Here is a 22300-nt window from a genome sequence, read left to right as displayed (position 1 = left end):
TTCCTCATCTATAAACTGGATAATGCATAATAATAGTACCAGCCTCATATGATTGTTGCTAAGGATTAAATGAGATAATGCATACTTGTGGAACATAGTAACTGTTCAATAAATATTGGCTCTTGTAATTGTTATCAAAGTCAGAGAAGAAACTTTCTCCAGGATCCTTGGAGGGGGGGAGTCACTGAAAATACAGAGGAAAAACGTCTCCAGCATTTTGCTCAGCCATGAATTCCCTGAGTCTTATAAACCTGTCTGTTGCAACATGCTTCAGCATAAGTGGAAGGAATAACACCAACAGTGCTGTTTGGTGAAAACGCTGCTGGAGGAAGAGCAACACCCTGTTTGTAAAGTGTGGATGTTTGGATGCTGGATTTTTTTTTTTTTTTTAAAGAGTGGCATTTTAATACTTGCAAGATGGTTTGGTACAGTCTTTCCCAAACTGAGGCAATATCAGAGTCACCTGGGAAATGTCTTAAAAATACAGATCCTGGGGTCCTTTCTCCCTTCTCCTAAACTGACCCAGTATATCTGGGCAGGGCCTGGAAGTCTGTGTTTTAAATAAGTGCCTCCAGACAATTCTGTTTTGCAGCTCAGTTAGGGAACCTAGGACAGAATCCAGGGCTCTGATGCCAAGTACTAGGCTTAGCTTCTCTTGGTACTGCCTCTGTCTACCTGACTGACCTGCTGGTTACCAGGACGTCTGAGTCCCAGGCTGTCTGAGTCCCAGGCTTATCAGGTGTGGGTGTCTGAGGAGATGAAGAGTGAGTGCACTTGTACATGGGCTCTGTAAATGTAAGGATTATCATTTCTATTCATTTCTTATGACAGGCTCTTTCTCTTAGTCCCCCTTCTTCCTCTAACAATTTAATTGGAGTCACCACTGCACACATTTATCTTTTAAGCCTGTGGTTGCTTCTCATAGGATTTAATGTTGTAAAATAAGGAGCAAGATTCTGTGCGTTAGCCCACCAGCAAATTTTCTTTGTTAAAAAAAAAGCCTGTTAAAAGCCTCTGATTCTGAGCTCGGGTCTGTATGCAGACTTTGTTCTATCAAGTGGAGGGAGAATCTATGCTAAGTGTTTATGATTAAGGATTGGAAAGCTTGAGGTCTGTGCCGTCCTGAAAGGTAGCGCTAGCAACACGTGACTATTGAACACTCGAAATTCAGCTAGTCTGGATTGAGATGTGCTCCAAATTTGAAATATATTCCAGATCTGAAAGACTTCATGAAAAGAATGTAAAGTATATCAGTAATTTTTATACTGATTACGTGTTGAAAATGATAATATTTTGGAAATATTGAGTTAAAGTATATTATCAAAATTAATTTCACTAGATCTTATCTTTTTTTTTTTTTTAAAGATTTTATTCATTTATTTGACACAGAAAGAGAGAATACAAGCAGGAAGAGTGGGAGAGGGAGAAGCAGGCTTCCCACTGAGCAGGGAGCCTGATGTGAGGCTTGATCTCAGGACCCCAGGATCAAGACCTGAGCCAAAGGCAGATGCTTAACAACAGAGCCACTCAGGAGACCTAGTGTTTACCTTTTTTAATGTGCTACTAGAAAGTTTAAAATTGCATTATGTGACTTGCCTTATATTTCATCAAACAGTACTGTGTTCTGGTTTAAGCCAATTTTGGGGGAAAGTTCAAAAAGTTTACAATGTTTCCTTTGCTTGCAAATTCAAACTGTGGGCTTTACATTTGCAATGGACATACAGAGCAGCTATTTCAAATCATTTAACTTGACAGTGAATATTTGAAGAGTTGTTTTGCTTTTTTTTTTTTTTCTGAAGTGGAGATTTCAGGAAATTGGGTCCAAAGGGCATTTGTGGCTCCTCTACTATTTTAAAAGAGTCTTTTCTAACATCTCTAGGAGGGGCAAGAAGAAAGCCCAAGTGGAGAAATGGCTTTGCTCAGATCAGATTTTTATCTCAGAGCTGCAAAGCCCAGAAGACAGCAGTGTATAGTGGATACTGCCATTCATTTTTTAACTCGGGGCTTGGGATGAAACCGCTGCCATACAGCAATGAAAGCACTGCTTACCCTTTTTCTAATCATTTTTGGCCTCTTCCTGGCTTTCTGCTTTCTCTTTCTCTTCCCCTGATGTGGTTTTGTGATTACTGTGTGTGAGACCCAGCCAGGCACTCAGCGGTGAGGTGGAGAAAAACACATTTAGCAATGGCCAAGCTGGAGTGGGCACTGGTCACTGATTTCTCTCTCTAAATGGCAGCATTCCTGGGAATTCAGAGCATTTTCTGCATCTCTGAAGTGGTAATGCTAAAAGCTCTTGTGTCTGCCTCACGGTGGAGTTATGAGAAATCATAAGGAAAAATAAAAAGGCAGGACATCAGGGGTACAAATAGTTGATAGTAAAAGTCCAGCTTCTCTGCCATTAACTATTTCTGGGGCAAACAGTCTCTCTTCTGGAGGTCTCAGATCTTTCTCCTGCTATACACTAAGGAGAGAGAATGGCTCAATATAGTTAAAAGGGTACAGGTCTAACTGCAGATTGAATTCCATTTCTGCTACCTACTAACTGTGTGACCTCGGGAAATGTACTTGACCTCTCTGAGCCTCACTTTCCTCATCTGTAAAATGGATAGTAGCACTTCTTGTGAGGTTAATCGAGCTAATAAAACCTGTAAGAGACTTAAAACAGTGCCCAGAAGATAGTAAACACTCAGTGAATATTGGATTCATTCAGTCAGTAATATTTTTTGAGTGTCTTTTTTTTGCCAGGTGCTGTTCTAAGTGCTGGGCACAGCAGTAAAACTCCCTGGGAGAGAGGCACTTTTAGTAGAGGAATTCAAAGTCTATTTATTAATCCTAATTACCAGAGTATGTCACTGCCTTAGGAGCCTTCACAGATGGTGCTGCTTCATTTTATTTATTGGATTATGACAGTAAGATATATTTTTTTAAAGAGTTCTATTACTAAAACAAAACAAATTCAAAACCTTGGGTTTTATTCCTAGCTCACTTGGTACTTTGTGACCTTGGGCAAGTTATATTAACTTCCCAAGGTGTTGTTTTCTTATATAAAAAGAAGTTAACAGTAATATCTTACTCAAAGGAGAGTGTGAGCTTTCAATGTATTAAGTGAGATAATGCCTGTAAAACTCTTAGTATATGCTTGACTTCTAGTAAGTGTTCTATAAAGGTTAACTGTTATTGCCATGGCTTCTAGCAGTGGAGATTCTGGAAGCCAGTGGTTCCAAATAAAAGATCCCCAGGCTGGTGGGAAGGGAAGTTGACTCATGTTCTTCTGTGGTGCCCACTCTTTAAGCAAGGTTGTTCACGAATGCCTTGGAAACCATATTCTTTTCCAGAGGAGAAAACAGAGATCCAGAATTTCAGTAGAGCTGCCCAAAGATGTAGTGATTTCTTTGACAGGTAGTGAGTCACTTGTCATTGGTGGTATCTAAGCCGGGCCACCAGTAGGCAGGGGTGTTGCAAAAGGATGGACCTTGTTGTTGTCAGGTTATGGAGGCCTTAACTGTCAACATATGATCCAACTGCATAAGGAAGCCTTAGGGAGGGGCACCTGATCATCCCAGGACCTTGGGGCACCCATTTCTAAAGGGCAACTGCCAACCTTGGAGGCACACTGCCCCACCCCGCCAAGGAGCACATTTGGTGTGACAGACTTTTCCTTAGTACTTTTCTTCTTCTGAGTGTAGTTATTTCTTGGAGGCAGGCCTTAGGGTTGAGTTGGAAAGGGGTGGGGCATTCTGTCACCACACTATTTATCCAGAGAGTAGAGGGCACCTGGGCTTGGTGTCACACCTGTCCTTCTCAGGGGATGGAGTAGATGGAGAAGGCTTTAGAGCCAGGGGGCCTGTGGAGAAGCATGCCTGGGGAGATGCAGCCAGCTTTTAATTTTGGTCTCAAGCCCTCCTTCAGCTGTTGGCCACCCTGGACTTGCCTACAGGGAGTGAAAAAACAAAGGTACTTGTATACTGGATTCATTTTCTCTTCTTTTTTTAATGATAATTATCTTTAAAAAACAAAACAAAACGCTTGTTATATCAGGTAGTTTATTTGGCTTTAAAAGTACTGTTTCCTGAGCATCTGCTGATACAGAGCATCTGCTAGCCACCAGAGGGCAGAAGAGAAAAGATGTGCTCTTCTGTTTTCTTTCCCCAAAGTAGCCCAGTTCTTCCATTCCTTCAAAGTGCCTACTGTGTGCCAGGCACTGTGGTCCTTCTCTTAGAAGCTGTAGCCCAGCAGGGGAGACAGGCACTGAGTCAGTAATTTTAAGGTCCTGGTTGTTTGAGGGGGAGACGGACCCATGCAGACAGTCCAGATGGTGGCTCTTCCCTTAGCTTTCTTGCTCAGCTCCCTGTGGTCTTGCCTTTTTGGTTTGGCAAACCTGGGACCATTCTCTGATGTCCTGGGTTTCTGACTCACTTCCTGTAGCGATGTCTGGGTCTCATGAGATTCCTGGGTGTCAGGAAAATGTAACTGGTCTTTGTCATTTCACCCTGGTCAGATACCTCTGTCCAGGCAGCTCAGGGAAATCCCCTTCACCCCACACACTTCTGCTATGCCCAGGCAACCTTTCATCATTCATAATCTCTGCAACAAACCAGTAATCCTCTGGCTCATAACAGAAGGAAGGTCCAGAGGGATAAGAGTGACGTGGGGATATGTGTTGCCAGGTTAGCTGGTCTGGAGGAACATGAGAAGAGAAAAAAGGAGGGGAAAAGTGGCCTTGAATGAACTGCTTTATGAGAGGGACTTAAAAAAATTGACTGTATTTTTTTGAGCAGTTTTAGGTTCTTAATAAATTAAGCAGAATTTACCCTCCTATACTTACACCTTTCCCTCATATACCCACAGCCTCCCCTCACCGGAGTGGCACATTTGTTACAGTTGTTGACACGGACATGTCATTCTGACCCCAAGTCTGTAGTTTATGTGAGGGTTCGCTTTTGGTGTCCATCCTGGGGCTGGACACTTGCTGAGTGACTTTTAGACTGTATCCGTGGGGTTTTATTATTTATTTTTAAGGACTTTATTTATTTGAGAAAGAGAGAGAGTGGGAAAGAGCACAGGAGCTGGTGAGGGGCAGAGGGAGAAGCAGGCTCCCCACTGAGCAAGGAGCCTCATGTGGGGCTCAGTCCTGGGACATTGGGATCATGACCTGAACCAACAGAGCCACTCAGGCACCCTAGTATTTTCCTTTAAATTGACACACTTAAAACCACTAAAGTGAATTTAAGGAAATAATTTCATATTCATTTTTTATTAACTATTCATATTAACTATTCATTCATATTTATTAACTATTAACTTCATAGCTATTATCAATGTTATATATAACTGTTATTTACAGTATTTATATATTTTTCCAGGGATTCTTGCCACACCCCCCCTTAGGTATTTGCTCCATTTTTATGGAGAGTACCCAAGAAGTTAATGAGTGGAATTTTAGGAGGTCTTTGAATCTTCTCAAACTGTCCAAAATTGTGTTTATGCATTTTTATTTATTTGACAGAGATCACAAGTAGGCAGAGAGACAGGCAGAGAGAGAGAGAGGAGGAAGCAGGCTCTCTGCTCAGCATTGAGCCTGATGCGGGACTTGATCCCAGGACCCTGGGATGGTGACCTGAGCTGAAGGCAGAGGCTTAGCGCACTGAGCCACCCTGCCGCCCCGTGTTTATGCATTTTTGTCCTGAGTGAGATAGTTTAAAGTTCTCATCATATAAAGGGGGCCAGGACCCAATAAGAAGAACAGCAGCTCAATCTGCCGGAATTCTTGGAATTCCAGTTCTTGGAATTATATCTAATTATCATTTACAAAGATTTTATCTTTCCAGGAAGAGGAATGGATTTTTCTGTAAGAAATGGATCTTTTACTTATAAAACATCCTACTTTTTTTTAAATGGTGCAGATAAATGGTACATTGAAAAACAGTAATCTTACCTCTCCTCATCTCTTATCTTTTTTCAACATGAGAACATCAATTCATCACAGGAGAAGAATGACTGTTTCCTGATTGAAAAGTGTACCTCTTGTGATACATGGCCTGATGAGGGATTTGTATGTATATATCATGCCTTTCAGAGGTAAAAAGGGAATACTACAGTTCTATATTTAATGAGCTGTCTTTACGAAACAGAGCAAATTGTAAAAAAAAAAAAAAAAAAAAAAAAAAAGGAAAGTGGGGTGGGCAGAGAAGGGAGCTTCTATCCTGAAATATCCAGAATATAGGTTCATTGTAAATATAGGTCAGTGAATGTTTCAGGGAAAAGCCAGCTAAAGGAAAGCTGCTTGTTAGGATAGAAATGTAACATGATAAAGTGGCTCTGGGAAAAAGCACCACTGTGTTAGATCACACAATCACAAGGAATGCACTCCTTATACAAAAGAAGACCAAGCTACATGTCTTTTTCTGCCTCTGGGGTGACACGCCAGGCAGGATACAAAGGGCAGTCTGTTAATTCTTTCCAGCTCAGCCCCTTAGCCTTAGAAAGAGTATTAATAAGTCTCTGTTTGTATCCTCCTTCCTTCTACCCAAGATCTATGAACACTAGATACAGTGATAAAATAGAAATAGGAATTTGAAATCGGGATCAGGGAAAATACAAGAGGAAGAAGACAAACCAAGGGGATTGGGGAGACTATAAATGCTTATGCATTAAGGGTTTGTATTATTTTTGAGCTTCACGTTTGTCTTAGAGCTTCCTGGCAGCCAAAACAAAAAGGGAATAGTAGGTTTTCTGGATTTTACTGTTAGAGAGGAAAAACATTCTGCTGGTTAAGAGGAAACCAAGAGCTTCCTGCTTTGGTTCTTTTAAGTTAAATATCTTATGTAGGGCCCACTGAGAGTGTGGCAGCAAGGTCCGCTTCAGCTTTCTTCTTTTTCTTTACTAAGCCCTCGTCCTTCTGCAGTTCCTCAGACTGGGCCAATTTACCCATTTGAGGTGGCCATGTTATAGATGGCCATGTACCTCTCCTATATGTACTCCTCACAGATGTCCATTTATATCTCCTCCTGTGTTTATTTTGAAACTTTGTCTTCTCCTTAGACTATAAGCCTCAAGAGGCCAAGCCATATTGTCCTCTTGCACTGCATAATCCTGGCACACTGTAAATTTGCACAGATGAATAAGGCAAAAGTAGCCAGGGATTTTATGTGACTGATCCCTGTACCTCTTACAGAAAATTGAGGCCCTTTCAAGGTTGCAAACTATCTTTTATCCAGAGAGCTTGACCACCATGGTGCCCAGGACACCCTCCACCGTGCCCTTCAGGGATTGTTAATCATACCAACGCCAGTGTATCATGCACCTGCTGTAGTCAGCACTTGGTACACGTTGCCGCCTGTCCTGCCGAATGAGGGAAACTGAGGTTCGAGGGAGGGAATCAGCTAGCCCAAGGTCGCAGAGCTGGTAAAAGTTAGGATGTTGGTCTGACTCCAGAGCGCATGATCTTTCCTTTCTGTCTGCTGTGTCTGAGCCTGAGCCACAAGTGTCTGTGTGAGTTATGGGTTCTTATCTCTTGGCAATTAGAGCTGCGCAGCCAGGGTATTTCTGGCACAGGGCTTTGCTGCTTTCTGACAGCTGTTATGTTCCAGTCTCTCTTGAGTTTGGGAAGGAAGGCCCACACCTGGGGTTGGCAAAAGCAGTCTCAGATCTCATGTCCCCTGGTTTTTGCACACAGAGAATATGTTTATTGCTCTTGTCACATAGTCTCTTGAAGTGCAGATGCATTAAAGTTGAATATTATTTTCATAAAAGTCACTAGGGAGAAGGGGAGAGGAGTTGCACAATTCTGTTGTTTCAAGGAATAATTGGATTTGCCCAAGGATTGGTAGAGTGCAGGTGGGAAATGACAGCATGCCAGGAAGTACATTTGATGGTGCATTTGATTCCAGGCTTGTCAGGCTTGTATTTTTAATGGCTTTGTGCCTGTTGTCATTATTTTAATAGAGACCTAATTTTTAGGATGGACTTCATTATTACATTCAACTTTCTCTCTTCACCAGGGTTGGCAAATGGAATAGTCTCATGGCTCAGTGTTGCCACCTACTGTGTTCTGCATGGAGTGTCAATCTTCCAAAACCTTTAAGGCGATAAAACACATTTCAGACTACAACAAGGCATAATTTGATCTGTCTGTTCTTCAGGGTGAACATTATAAGCATTTGTCATCCCTGTGTGCTCTCTAGTGCCAAGACACTGGTTCCAGTGACTTCCGGTGATAAAAAATGTTAGTCAAAAATACCACTTTCCCTTTGCTCCCTTGAGAATGAGCCTCCTCAAAAACATTTACTGCCTGCACATGGGGATCTGAATAATTGCTACATTCAGGTTTATGTTAGAGAGAGTGTTCCTGAAGAAGGCACTTAAGGGGATGTTTGTGAATGCAATGAGGCTTTTGGTTCTATCTTTGGCCCACTAGTCTTGGGAAGGATTTTGGCTCATGCCAGTGATTTAGAAAACCTAATAATTTTTATGTCTCCAAAGTTGTGTTCGCAGGCTGCTGGCCATTTCATATTCTTAAGCTTGTTCCTGCATTTAGGAGGACGCCAGAGAATAGAGCTTTACCTCCCCATGCCAGGAAAGGACTGAGATTCCAGCTTTGTGGATAGATTTAGATTAAGCCTTATTCTGATCTCCTTCAGGGGCTTTGACAGTTTCTTATTTGGAAGATGAAGGATTACAATTATTGAATTGGTATCCTGTTGTTTTCAGTTTGAATGGTTAAGAGCCACAAGATCATCCATGACTATGTGGGACATAAGACTTCACCATTACCAGACTCTGTCTCTCTCTCTCTCTTTTTTTTTTTTTTTTTTTAGCATAAGGAGATCAGATTATCCAAGTGTTTTACAGATTAATTAGGGTATTTCCTCCCTGTAACCTCCAATTAATATCCACAATAAACAGCCTTTCTGGATTATGTAGATCTGAACTATATGTTCATCTATTGCTTTATCCTGTTCCACAGTGGATTTGAGTCTGCTTATGGGAATGAAAGGGATAAAATATGAATAAAAAATTAAACAATCCGCATCAGCCAGAGTTGAGTATAAATTATGTTAGATTAAGCCTAAGGACACAAGGAGAATGAGAATGGCCTGGGTCTATTTCTGTTAAACTAAAAAGCCGTTTCATTGACAAATTTTTTTTTACAGCTACTTGGAAGCGGGTCTCAGTTTTGGAAAGCTCTGTGTAAACATGGGCTGCTTCATGTTCCTGACATTTCAGCTGAACTTTAAAAATTGCCATTTTTTTCTTTCTTCCAACCTCTACCTGACCTCGAAGGCACACACCCATTTCCTCCGAGCCAAGGAGGTGTCAATACCCAAGGTATTTTATCAAGCGAGGTTGCTATTTTTCTGGGAATGCTGTAGCCAGGATGCCAGCAGGGAATTTGGGAAGCCTGAATGTGGGAGGCCTATTTTGGAAACTCTTTCATTATTATCACACTCAGGCCCTTGTGAGCAGTTGCAGGGACTCACACCCGGATAGGCTTCAGTGATAGGAGACCTGGGAAAAAAGTGTTGAAGCGGAAGGGACGGGGGTCAGAAGTCCCCTTGTCACAAGCAAGTAAGATGCCCGATAACCTTCCTTCCACAGCTCCTATTTCCAGCTTCTCCTCCTGGACTTCTAGGTTCTGTGTGTTGCCTCTTGGAGTCTGGCTCCTTGGAAGCTGGTTCAGAGAATGGGGCTGGACCACAGAAGGTGGGCCGGGCAGGATGCTTTCTGCCTCAAAGCAAGTTGCAAGTGTATGTTGAGCTATAGCTCTGCCCTTGCTTGTTACAACCAACTAGAAAGGTTGGTGGCTGGGAGAACCCTTTCCCCCACTCCCAGGGGCACACAGACACTAAGGAGTCACGTGGTGATGAGATGAGAGGAGACTGCCACAGCTCACTGTATTTCGGGTTTCTCCACTTGGACTTCTAATAGTCTCCTCAGACCTAATGTGTCCAAAACAGAGGCTTTTGTTTTTTAAGACTTTATTTATTCATTTGAGAGAGGGAGTGAGAGCACAAGCAGGGGGAGAAGTGGGCGGACAGAGAGGGAGAAGCAGGCTCCCTGCTAAGCAAGGGGCCCGATGTGGGGCTCGATCCTAGGACCTTCAGATCATGACCTGAGCCCAAGCCAGATGCTTAACCAACTGAGCCACCCAGGCGCCTCTAAGACAGAGTGCTTGATTTATGTTAATGCCTCCCCTCCCTTTGGATTTGTTCTCCCCCAGGCTTAATCTTCTCAGGAAATTGCACTGGCATCCACTTTTGCTCAAACCAAAAACTTGGGAGTCCTCTTCTCTTGTCTCTTTCCTTCACCCTGTCATAAGTTCTGTCGGTGGTGGAATTAGCTCCTGCCACAAAGACATGTTGCGTGGCTGCCTTCCCCTCAGCATTTACACTGCGGTCATCTTGCCAGCCACCACCCTCTCTTGCCTGTACTCTGCAGTGGTCTTTCTACCTTGTCTCTCTGATTTCCCCTGCTTCTTTTCAAGGCATTGGAGAGGTGTTGCAGTCAGACCATCTGGGTGCGTGTATTAGATCCTCCACTTTCTGGGCAAGTCACCTAATCTGTGCCTGCTGCATTTGTCACCTGAGAAATTGGGATAATAATGATACTCACATTACACGTTTTCATGAGGATTAAGGACCATACATATAAAGTTCTCTGGACAGTTCAGAATGCACAGTTTAAACACTAACGAAATAATAGGTTTTTATTTATTTTCCCCAACCCCCAGGCTATTCTCCATATAAATGCTACAAAAGTCTTTTTAGAAAGCAAATTAGATCATGCCTTTTCCATGGTACAGTCTTTTCTTTTAACCCCTTCCATGGCTTCCTATTGCATTTGGAGGAGAATCCAAATTCTTACCAGGTAATACATGGTCATCCTTAACCCTGGCTCTGACTCCTCAGCTGCTTCTCTTACTGTCCTCCCCACTGGTCACTGACTTCCAGCCCTCACTGTCCTTCTTCCATTCTAGGAATGTACTTTGTTTGTTTCCACCTGTTCTTGGGTCTAAATGCTCTTCCTCTAGATCTTAGTTTAAATGACACATCTTAGACCTTTTACTGATACATACCCTGAACCCCCATATCACTCTATGATGTCACTGTTTCATTTTTTTAAGATTTTATTTTTTGAGAGTGCATGTGTGCCCCTGTGAATGGGGGGAGGGGCAAGGGGAGAGAATCTCAAGCAGACTCTGGGCTGAGCGTGGAGCCAATGTGGGGCTCAGTCTCATGTCCCTGAGATCATGACCTGAGCGGAAATCAAGAGTTGGTCGCTTAACCAGCTGAGACACCCAGGTACCACCGTTTCATTTTCTTTCTTTCTTTCTTTTTTTTTTTTTTAAAGATTTTTTATTTATTTGTCAGAGAGAGGGAGAGAGACCGAGCACAGGCAGACAGAATGGCAGGCAGAGGCAGAGGGAGAAGCAGGCTCCCTGCAGAGCAAGGAGCCCGATGTGGGACTCGATCCTAGGACGCCGGGATCATGACCCGAGCCGAAGGCAGCTGCTCAACCAACTGAGCCACCCAGGCGTCCCCCGTTTCATTTTCTTAATGGTACACACCAATCTCTGAAATTATTTATCTGTGTACTATCTATATTTTTGTCCCCCTGTCTCTTTCGTCACTTACTACTGTGCCTTCTGGGCCTACAATGCCTGACTTGTAAAAGGCCCCAATAAATATTTAGCTGTTGAATGAATGATTGCTACTATTTATGTAGTACCTACTATGTCCCCATTCACTTACTAATTCTGTTATTTCATCCTCATAACAAATACTGTGGGAGTGGGTATTTTTAATCCCATTGTAGGGCTGAAGAAATAGTGGGTGAGGGAGGAAAAAAATTGGTAAGTGGGTGAGCCCAGATTTTAACTTCAGTCTGGGCGAGTCCATGGAGTTTTTAGGTGCTAACACTAGTGAATTCAGACAGTTCATACCCAGCTTATGAGTACAGGGTGAGACTAGACAGGACCGAAAGTATGCTATCCTCGTCCTTTTAAAAAGTCACAGTTTTGTTAGAGTGTTTCCTACGTGCTAAGTGCTTATGTGTATTTTCCTTGCTGTGGCATTCTTTATCATGCCCTAGTTTTGTTGTCATTTTGTTGAGGTATTAATTGGATTCATTCAGATTCCATTTTGAATTGATTCAAGCCTGCTTGGGTGATCCCTGCTAGAAGACAAGGGGAGACAGGTGGTAGGCCCTCCTGGCCTAAACATCAAGTATCTCAAAGTGTGGGCTCCACGCGACACACGGCCAGCTCACCTTGGGTCCTTTCTAAATGCGGATTCCTGAGCTCATCCTAGACTTTTGTCACGAGGTTCTGTAGGGGTTGACCCCTGGAATCTGCTGTTTTTAAACAATCACCTGGAGATTTTTCTGATTAAAATGGATATATGAAGATCACTGATCAGACATGTGGTCTAGCTATTTAGATGTCTTGTGATTTGGTTTTCCTGATTTAACAAACTCTATAAAGCTATAAACTTAGTTATTCATTTTATCAAAACTCATTTGGGTGACTTTGGTCTCTGGCCATGGAGCAAGTAGGCTCCCCTCCACCCCCACCTTAATGGTCCTTAGGCTCCAGCTCCAGGTCTGCGTTGGCTTCCTTGGTCAGTGTTTTCAATAGTTTCTGCTTTGGTGAGGTGGAGTGCCTTTTTTCTGTCCCTGAGCTGTTGCCTGGCTGTGGGGGGCAGGTCTGTTCTCGAAGGGGCTGGATAGCTGTACAGTAGTGGGCCTTCTGATACATGTGTCCCTGTCCAAGTTATTTTTAAAAATCAGGTTTGTTCTTACTCCTTCCTTCCAAGAAATAATTCTGGAATAATAAAAATTCCTAGCCCTTGATGCCTGAGCTTTCCTCCCCTCTACTCACTCTCTAAACAAAGGCCCTGTGTTTAATAGACACCATAACAGTAAAATTAGCTTTATTAGACTCTAGGTGGACTTAAAATGTAGCCTATTGACAGCTCTCTCTGGCTTGTCCTGTGTTTTATTTTGAGCAGAGACCACGGGTAGAGGCAATACCTGGTAGGGGATTCAATGATTATTGCATTTAAGTGGCCAAGTAACTCAAGCATCCCTCATCTTTAGATCCTGCCCTGGTGTTTTTGCCCGTTGTGTTTTGAGGAGCCTGTCCCCTGCCTCCACGCCCCTGGGGGTTTTTATCCCAGCCGCCTTCTGTCTTTGACTTCAGAGCTCCTGAGTTGAGCCCCAGGAGAATTCAGCCCACCTCTGCTCCCCATCCAGCTTCTTGGAGAGCTTGAAAGGTGAGCCAAGTTGCAGTTTACCGGCCTTGTGTCGCAGAACCCACAGCTAGCCATGTCCCTTCTTCCCCCCAAAGTCGCAGCGTATACTTTCATTAAATAATACCCTACACTGACAGCGCAGTTCACTTTGTCCTAATGCTTTTATATTCACCCCCCACCCCCGCCTTACAAGAAAAGTAGAACCTTTATTAGGCTATTTAGCAGAGGGGAATCTGGGGCACAGATCACCAAACTAGCCTGGCTGAACCCAATCTGACGTATGGCCTGTTCTTTTCCTGCTGGTCCTTACCAGCATGACTGGTGGCAGCACCACCAGGTCTTTGAAACGCAGACTGGATAGTCCTGGTCCTGAGGACCAAGGGTATGTGCTTTACATGTTCTCAGCTTATTTATTTGGTAGACTTTCAAGGGTAGGGGATAGCTCCATTAGCAGATGGACATGGCTGCTGCATTTTGGACCCTTTAGTCTCAGCTTTGAAGCATCATTATAAGCACAGCCTAGGAGGTAAATGTAAAAATAATCTTCTTGCCAGGTTTTCCGGCATGGTATCCTAGCGACGATGTACTGTCTGTCCTCACATGTTGGGGCACCAACTGGGGCAGCCTCAGAGCTTGCAGAGGGGAGAGATACGAAGAGCACGGTCGGAGTCACCCCTCTTAAAGTCAAGGCCTCGTTTCTTTTTATCTTTTGGAGAGCTTTTAGCCCACTTATTTTTAAGCAACATTTTATGTTCTGATGAAAAATATGTTTCTTGTCAGACAACTTGGAAAACAGAAAATCCCAAGGAAGGAAATAAAAATCAACTACAATTCTAACATTGTTAATATTTTGGTAAATATCCTTCTGTTCCTCTTTTTCCCTTCATACAGTGATTGGGATCTAAATTCAGAGTGTAAGGGGGAGCCTGGTAGCTCAGCCGGCTAAGCATCTGCCTTAGGTTCAGGTCATGATCTCAGGGTCGTGGGATCCAGCAGAGTCTTTGGGTTCTCTGCTCCGCAGGGAGACTGCTTCTTCCTCTCCCTCTGCCCCTCGCCCCTGCTTGTGCTCTCTCTTCTTCTCTTTCAGTCTCTCTTAAGTAAATAAATAAAATCTTTAAATTCAGGATGTAAGGAGAAGAAAAAACTCATAAAGTGAAAATGACTTTAAACCACCTGGACAGTAATTTTTATGGTCTCTAAAGTTTGGAAACCACTGAACTGGACTCAAGGACAACTGAAAAATCTATATAAAATGAATAGTCTGGGGGGAAAACCCCCCAATCTATCAAATCTCTATCAAATCTCTAATGGTGAGTGGACAGTAGTGGAGAACTAAACTATGTTCCTGCCTGTAAGGTTTGTATCATTCTGTTTTTATATTAAGCTTTTGTAATATGTTGTGGGTTAATAGATTTACTTGTGAGGATGGCATGCCACAGCGACATTGTGTTTTGCTTCAGGGGTTAGATTCTGAGTCAACCAGTAAGGAAAATGAACAGAGTGCAACTCCACCATAGGTACCGCCCCACCCCCAAATGCACACGCATGTGCACACACACGTGCACACGCACATGCAACTGGGATCATTTGTTTTATAACCTTTGTTTTGTTCAATTCAACAGTAAATATTCTATGTATCATTTTTAAAGTTGCATATGTATATTTTCAATTGTAAGTATGTTTATTAACCAATCTCCTCATATACATTCAGTTTATTTCCAGTTATTTGCTGTTCTAAAAATGGCGGACATCCTTGTGGATAAATCTCTGTGTTTATTGATAATTATGTCTTGAGGATAAATTCTTTGCCATGGAATTGAAGGATACGAACATTTTTAAGTCTTTTTTTTTTTTAATATTTTGTTTATTTATTTGACAGAGAAGTCACAAGTAGGTAGAGAGGCAGGCAGAGGGAGAGGGGAAGCAGGCTCCCTGCTGAGCAGAGAGTCCAATGTGGGGCTCCATCCCAGGACCCTGAGATCATGACCTGAGCCAAAGGCAGAGGCTTAACCCACTGAGCCACCCAGGCACCCCACGAACAACTTTAAGTCTTTTAATTCATATTGCTGAAGTGTCCTCAGGAATGTCATATGTTTCCATCAAAGTGTCTGTACCCCAGCATTACTGGGGATTATTATTCAAAAGAGTCTTTTCCAGAATGCCTTTTTTTCTTTTTTGGATGACCCAAGTTTCTCTTCATTGTGTGGTTCTTCATTCTTTCCTGGAAAGAATAAACAAAATGAGGCTAGAGATGATAAGTGCTGGTGGGCATGTTCATGTGGGAGGGACGGGGACAGATCACTGGAAAGGGATGAGCTTGGAGACCATTTCTTCATTCCTGCCTCCAGGTCTTCAGCAGATATCTAAAGACAGAATACTAATATTTAAAGGACATGTCGTTTTTAAATTTAAACTCAATTAACATATAGTGTATTATTAGTTTCAGAGGTAAAATTTAGTGATTCATCAGTTGCAAATAACCCCCAATGCTCATTTCATCGAGTGCCCTCCTTAATGCCCGTCACCCAGTTACCCTATCCCCGCACCCACCTCCCCTCCAGTGACCCTGAGTTTCCTATAGTTAAGAGTTTCTTACGGTTTGTATCCCTCTCTGATTCATCTTATTTTATTTTTCCTCCCATCCCCTATGAGCCTTTGTTTCTTAAATTTCACATGTGAACGAAATCATGTTAAATTGTCTTTCTCTGATGGACTTGTTTCGCTTAGTGTAATACTCTAGCTTCATCCAAGTTGTTGCAAATGGCAAAATTTCATTCTTTTTTATGGCTGTAATATTCCATTATATATATATATAAAATATAAATACCACATCTTCTTTATCCATTCATCTGTAGATGGACATCTGGGCTCTTTCCATATTTTGACTATTGTGGGGCCTATGTAGTTTTTAAAATTTATTTATTTTAAAAGATTTTATTTATTTATTTATTTATTTGGCAGAGAGAGAGAGAGAGAGAGATCACAAGTAGACAGAGAGGCAGGCAGAGAGCGGGGGGGAAATCAGGCTTCCTGCCGAGCAGAGAACCCGATGTGGGCCTTGATCCCAGGACCCTGAGACCATGACCTGAACTGAAGGCAGAGGCTTAACCCACTGGGCCACCCAGGCACCCCCATATGTAGTTTTAAAAGCATATTTAATATATTTTTTTATTTGGAAGATGGTTTGATGTCTTGTCATTATAGATACTATAGGACAGAAATGACATTTGTATATTTACCCAAAAGGGAGTATGGTTTTATTTATTTTTATTCTTTATTTTTAAAAAGATTTTATTTATTTATTTGAGAGAGAAACAGAGGCAGCAACAAGAGAGCACGAGCTGGGAAGGAGAGGAAGAAGCAAACTCCCCCCTGAGCAGGCAGCTCCATTCGGGTCTCCATCCCAGGACCCTGAGATATGACCTGAGCCAAAGGCAGACACTTAACTGACTGAGACACCAAGTATGATTTTAAAAAGATAAATGGAGAAACACTAATTCAACACCTAATCTTAGAGAAACTGTCCTAATTCAACACCTCATCTTAGAGAAACTGAAACCAGAGAGTAGAAGGGATTTCTGTAGAGCCACACAACAAATCGATGATAGAGTTGAAGCCAGACGTAAAAGATCCCAACTGCCCGTTCAGAGTTCTTTTGTTGAGGTGGGCCATTGTGGTTCAGGAGGAGATGAAACGTAGATGTAAGGTCTTCTGGAAAGATGGCCAGGCTTTCTTCCGGGGGAGGAGGGTGAGCTGCCCCATATCCCTCCTGGAAAAAGACCCAGGTGTCTCCAGCATGGCATTTCACTTCTGTTTGAACATTTCCACCCGTGAATAGTGTGAACTTGCACTTTAATAACCATGGTTTTTGCCTGAACTTTCCCTCCCCTCCGATAACTTCTAACTTCTCTTCATGCCTCAGCATCTCGAATGTCACTTCCTCAGGGAAGTCTTTCCTGACTGCCAAGAGAGTTTAGGGTCCCTGTGTGCATTCTTACAGCACCTCTTGACCTTTAATACCCTTGTCACAATTATAATTACTTTGCACTGTATTTAATATCTCTCCCTGAGTGAACTGTATGTTCTATGAGTGTTAAATATTGTTTATCTTCTGTTGCTCCTGGCCTGAGCATTAATAAATGCTTGAATGTTTGATTATTTGGATGGATGCTAGCGTGTGAATTGGAAGTGTGTGTGGTTGCTGGGCGATGCTGTTTCTAATTGCCTGCAGAATCAGGAGAACTGTCCCTTACTGCCAAGGGCATTGAGAGAAGAGAGAAGGAAGACACCTTTTGAGGCTGCTAGTATAGAGACAAGCCAGAGAGTATGGACCTGCTTTGCTGGTGCCCCATAGCGGCCTCCTGGATGATGGGGTCAGCAACCTAATCTAGGCAAGCATTCATTCCTGGCTTGTCAGAATCAGTCCCAGCGATTTAGTAGTTGTGGTTGGAGAGAAGCCTCCTTGAGTTATTCTGGGGAAGAGAATTCAAGGTCAGGACTCTCTTTGGCCGGCAGGAAACAGCAACCCAGGTCACCTGCAGCCTGGTCTTCGCAGTCAGTGGGCTCTTGCAGCAAGGGCTATAAGGTCTGCTGGTGGCTGGCTGGGTGCCAGTGCAGCGCGGCTGGTAGGCGGCAAGTCCTGCCACCTCTGCCGCTGTCCCTCCCCCTCCTCCGTCTCCTTACCCACTCCAGTTTGCAGCATCCTCTGCAAGGAGAGGAATGTGCTGCGCTCGGACGCGCCGTCCTGGCGGCGCGGCAGCACTCAGGGCGCGCTCTGGACCGCCAGGGTCGGCAGTCTGGCGTTGCGCCACGTGTTTTGATCCGCGCTGATGTCAAGTGGGTGTGGGCTCTTAGGGAAGGCCCAGGCGAGGACGAGGAGGGCGCGCGATGCGCCGCGGGCGCGCTGAGGCCCCAGCGCGCTCCGCCGCCCAGCGCTGCTGACCGGTGGCCAGCCCGAGGAGCAGGCGCATGGAACGGTGGCGCTGTCCGCCCGGGGACGCGTGCCCCGCCGCCCTGGGGGGCTGGCGGGGGCCACCGCGGGGGGCCTGCAGGTGTGTCCGCGCGCTGTAACTTTCGGGGGGCTGTAGGCTATTGGGCAGACAGGGCGCAGGGGCTGCATCGGGGGGTGCTTTTGTGCCTGGGCGCGGGTGTGATGCGAGCGGGTTTGTCTCCGGCCGGCCATCCGCGTGGGAGCCGCAGCTCGCCGCGGGAGTTTCAGGGAGAGAATTTATGTGGCGGGCGTCCGGCTGGGGGTTACTCATCGGGAAGGGCATGGAGGGAGCTGCCTTGTTGTTTTGAGAATTGGGTCTCCAAGTACAGCCTGCGTTCCTGGTAACAGGATTAGCTCTCAGCAGAGAGCTCGGCTTCCCGAGAAATCGGCGGTGGTTGGGGGCACCTATCGGTCGGTGGTGGTGGGTGGGGGGCGAAGGGGGAGAGGCAATCTCTCCTCCCCATTTCTACCCACCTCCTGCTGGGAGTCAGCTAAGGGGGAGGTAAGAGGTCAGCTTCTCGTCGTTTGACAGGTCTGGTTTCAGACACACCTTCCCAGAGGAATGCAGAGGCTTTGTTCCAGGAGCCCGTCCCAGCCCCAGCCCAGAAGCTTGCGGGCGTGGGGCTGGGGCTCCGGTGCCATTACTCATCTTTTATGGCAACACCGGCAAGCTGCCGGGTAGGCAAGTTAATTATTAATGTCTCTAGGCTGGGTAGAGGGAATCTGGAAATGAGATTGGTGGGTAGCAGGTTTTTCTTTCCCTTTTTTGGCATTGGGACCGAGGTTTAAGCCTAGGGAATTGCAGCCAGTTTCCTGAGGATTCTGGTGTTCCCCCAGTGACCGGCGATCTGCAGAAGGGATCCCTTCCCTTTCTGTGGGACAGCACCACCATCCCCCTGAGGACAGAGAAGGAGCAGCTCTCGGTTTTTAATCTACTTTTGAACCAGCCTCTCCCTCTCCTCCTTTGCTTTCCGAACCCAACCATACTCCCACCGCTTCTCCCAGGGCAGCTTTCTGATGAAGCTTCCAGGCCAGGTGTGTGAGCCCTGGGTCCTCTGTTGGCTATCTAAGGCTTTCTGGAAAGGGCTGCCCTACCCTAGTCCCAGTACCTGAAAATCTCCACACTTGCTCAACAAGTGCCCCTGATCTGTAGGACTGTGGGCTGAGGCAAAAGGGTCTGCCAGCCAGGTGATTACCTGACCTGTCTTTCCTAGTGCCCTCACAGCTTCCTTAGGAAGAGGTCAAGGTGGGGAAGAGCGGAGGTTGGAGTGCAGCTCCTCCCGTAGAGGGTTTCAGTTTCCCTCCCCTTTGGGTGGGAAAAGGTGGATTCTCAGACTGGCAGTCTCACAAGGTGCACTGTGTATTTTGGGTGGGCCCGTGTTGAGTGGAAATGGGGGAGCCCAATCTTCAATGGAGGGCTTTGGATAGGGCTTAGCTTTGGGGGGTAGTTTGGAGAGGGCTGGTTGGAGGCAAGCCTGAAGAGATTTTACCCCAGCTGGGGCCTGTGGAGAGTTGCCACACTCAGCCCTCCTGGCAGCCTTGTGCTTTCAAGACCTGGGAAACTGTTTTTTCTTGTCAACTGAGTGTAGAGGTGCTCAGCCTTGTAAACCGAGGGGTTGATGGATCTGTAGTTACTGTGATGAGAAGATGAGTGTATCTTGGCAGTTGATGCTCTGAGGCATGCAAGAGGGGCTGGGCTTTCTGAAGCTAGGTCTGGGGAGGGAGATGGGCTTTGGGGGCAAGAAATGTGTCAAGGGGGTGGGTTTATTGGGGTATGGAGTGCAGGGAGGGAGATTTTAGCTCTGGTTGTAGGCTATGCGTTGTGTCAAATGTTCTCTGAGACAGGCTGCTGTAGTATCCCACATCTTTCCCCTCAGTGTTCTGTCCCCTACTTTAGTGACTTGGCTTGCTGGATCCCCCTTTCTCCTGGTTCTGGTCTCCAGGAGATGGAATGTTCTGATGGCTGCCCCGGGGGCACAGAGTCCCCATCTCACTCCAGCTTTCCAGGGAGGAAATGAGTGAGAGGGCTTGGCTTCAGAGGGGCTTCTGACCTTGAAACCCGAGTTACTGGGGAGTCCATGCTACCTGTCTCCCACCTAGGTTTGTGGGACCCCTCCCTCAAACATGCTTTCAGACTGCCACCTTGTCCTGCAGGGCTCCATTCTGCTGCTGACATGCTGGTGCTCTGCAAGTCGAGGGTTTGGAGATGGTCCTGATTAGCAGCAATTTTTTTTTTCTATTATGGGAAGTCTGTGCACGGCTGCCACCTAATGTCTGCTCACCTTGCAGCCTGCTAGTCATGGCTGAGTATTCACTGGTAATGGCCTGGCCACCGCCTAGAGAAGCTCCTAAGGTGATGTTATAGAGAGTGGGTGGGAGGGTAGTAGGGTCCCTGGGGTGTTGTGAGATAAGTGGGAAGTCAAATGTGAAGTGTTGTGGGGAAAGTGAGGCAGTTATCAGAATGGCTGTGGAATTGTGGGGTTAGCCGGTGGGGGCAGGATCACCATGGATTGTAGGGTCAGAGGATGGAGCAGGGCTGGTTTGGAGAGCTCCCCCATGCCTCCATGTATACTATTCCTAATGTTTGTGCTGGACACAACAGTCTGTGGTGAGTTCAGCAGCAGCTGAGGCCTCTGTCCTGGGGCCTGACTGCCCCTGCGACCTGGGAAGAGGGCCAGTGTGTTCATGTGTGCTAGCTCCTGGACTTCTGTCTTCCCTGTTAAAGGAGGCACTGGGGATGGTGGTGGCTGTGACTGTGTTCCTCAACCCCACCTGTAGCGGGGAGACTTTTCCTGGGATGGACAGCCGGACAAAGTACCCAGGCTAAGAGAGAGATGCCCTGAAGATTTGTTCTGAATCAGATAATATCAAGAGGAAAAACACAATAAAGACCCTGGCAGCCTTTGTCGTCTTGGTTTGCAAAAAACACAGAATTCCTCCCTAGGTTTTATACTGTCTCTGAAGAAAGAAGAGGCCAGTATTCCAGGCCTATGCCCTGAGGGTATCCAGGAGCAAGGGGAAAGAGAATGAGGGTTAATTGAGGCAGATGGTGTTTGGTTTCCTTGCCTCTTAAAGAGGGATAAGGATACCTCTGTTCAGTTCCCCCAACCCCCCAAGGATAGTTGTGAGGGTTATGAGAGGTTTGTAAAGGGTTTAATACAGTGCTTGTTAATTGATAGCTATTATTTTTTTTTAATTAATTAAAGGTAACTGGAGTATTCGTGGAATAGCCGCTGAGAAGGTTTTATGTAGAAAAATGGGAATGTCAGAAATGCTGTTTTTTGCTAACCCCAGAGGCCATACCTGGGCTCCTAGGGTCAGATGTGAGAACTGTCCTGGAAGAGTTTCTTCTGACTTTCACATCAAACCTGTTTTTCAGCCTCAGATCATTTAAGGAGTCTTTGGAGATCCGTGATTCCCTGATTATAAGCACACAGCACAGTTGAACTAGAAAGGTACTAGAAAGCACAGTTGAACTAGAAATGCTCAGACGCTTGCTAACCCACCTCTGGTCCAGCCATGATCGTGGAATGTTAGTCAGAAGAGCAACGGATACCTGGCACTTTTCAGCTGTGTAACTCTAGACACGTCCTTTGATCTCCGCGAGCCGGTGTCCTCTGAGAACAGTCACATCTGCCTCACACGGTTCTTAGGATCAAATGGGATCACGTGTGTTAAACCGTGATGTGATGTGCAAATAACTGAGAATTTATGATGTACCAGACACTGTTCTAAGTGCTTTTGTGTTATCTCATTTAATTTTCACGATGATATATGATGCAGTTAATTATTGATTGGGAAGTGGATGAGGAAGTTGAGCTGTTAAGAACTATAATTATCCTTGGCTAACCAACCTCCTCTGGAAATCATGCATCTGAAGAGCTATCTCCCACAGTACAAATAAACCAAACTGTCCACAAAGGTTCACACACTGCCTTTTTTCCATTGACCTAGTCTAACAGCCTAGGCTAATTCTCGGTATGTTTGTAAAATGAGTAAAAGAGGTCTTTATTGATCAGTTAGCTTTTTTTGGTGTCTTTTTCTTGTCTTCTCTGCTCCT

At 44.9% G+C, this 22300-nt stretch overlaps 1 protein-coding gene across 14 annotated transcripts in view; it reads left to right on the top strand.

Annotated features, from left to right (window-relative positions):
• Nucleotides 1-22300, top strand: part of PLEKHA7 (pleckstrin homology domain containing A7) — a 213139-nt gene that overhangs the window by 62450 nt on the left and 128389 nt on the right. The window contains exon 1 of one of the 14 annotated variants that reach the window (XM_032356704.1): nucleotides 17826-18301. The exons of the other annotated variants lie outside the window; for them this stretch is intronic. Coding sequence (XP_032212595.1) covers nucleotides 18219-18301 — 83 coding nt within the window. The 5' untranslated portion in view covers nucleotides 17826-18218. Of the gene's footprint in view, nucleotides 1-17825; nucleotides 18302-22300 lie in introns of those variants that run through there. 14 annotated transcript variants of the gene reach the window in all.

This window comes from Mustela erminea, chromosome 9, assembly GCF_009829155.1.
Source record: "Mustela erminea isolate mMusErm1 chromosome 9, mMusErm1.Pri, whole genome shotgun sequence".
Classification (NCBI taxonomy): domain Eukaryota; kingdom Metazoa; phylum Chordata; class Mammalia; order Carnivora; family Mustelidae; genus Mustela; species Mustela erminea.
Note: the sequence above shows the minus strand (reverse complement) of the source record. Positions and strands in the feature narration are given on the sequence as shown.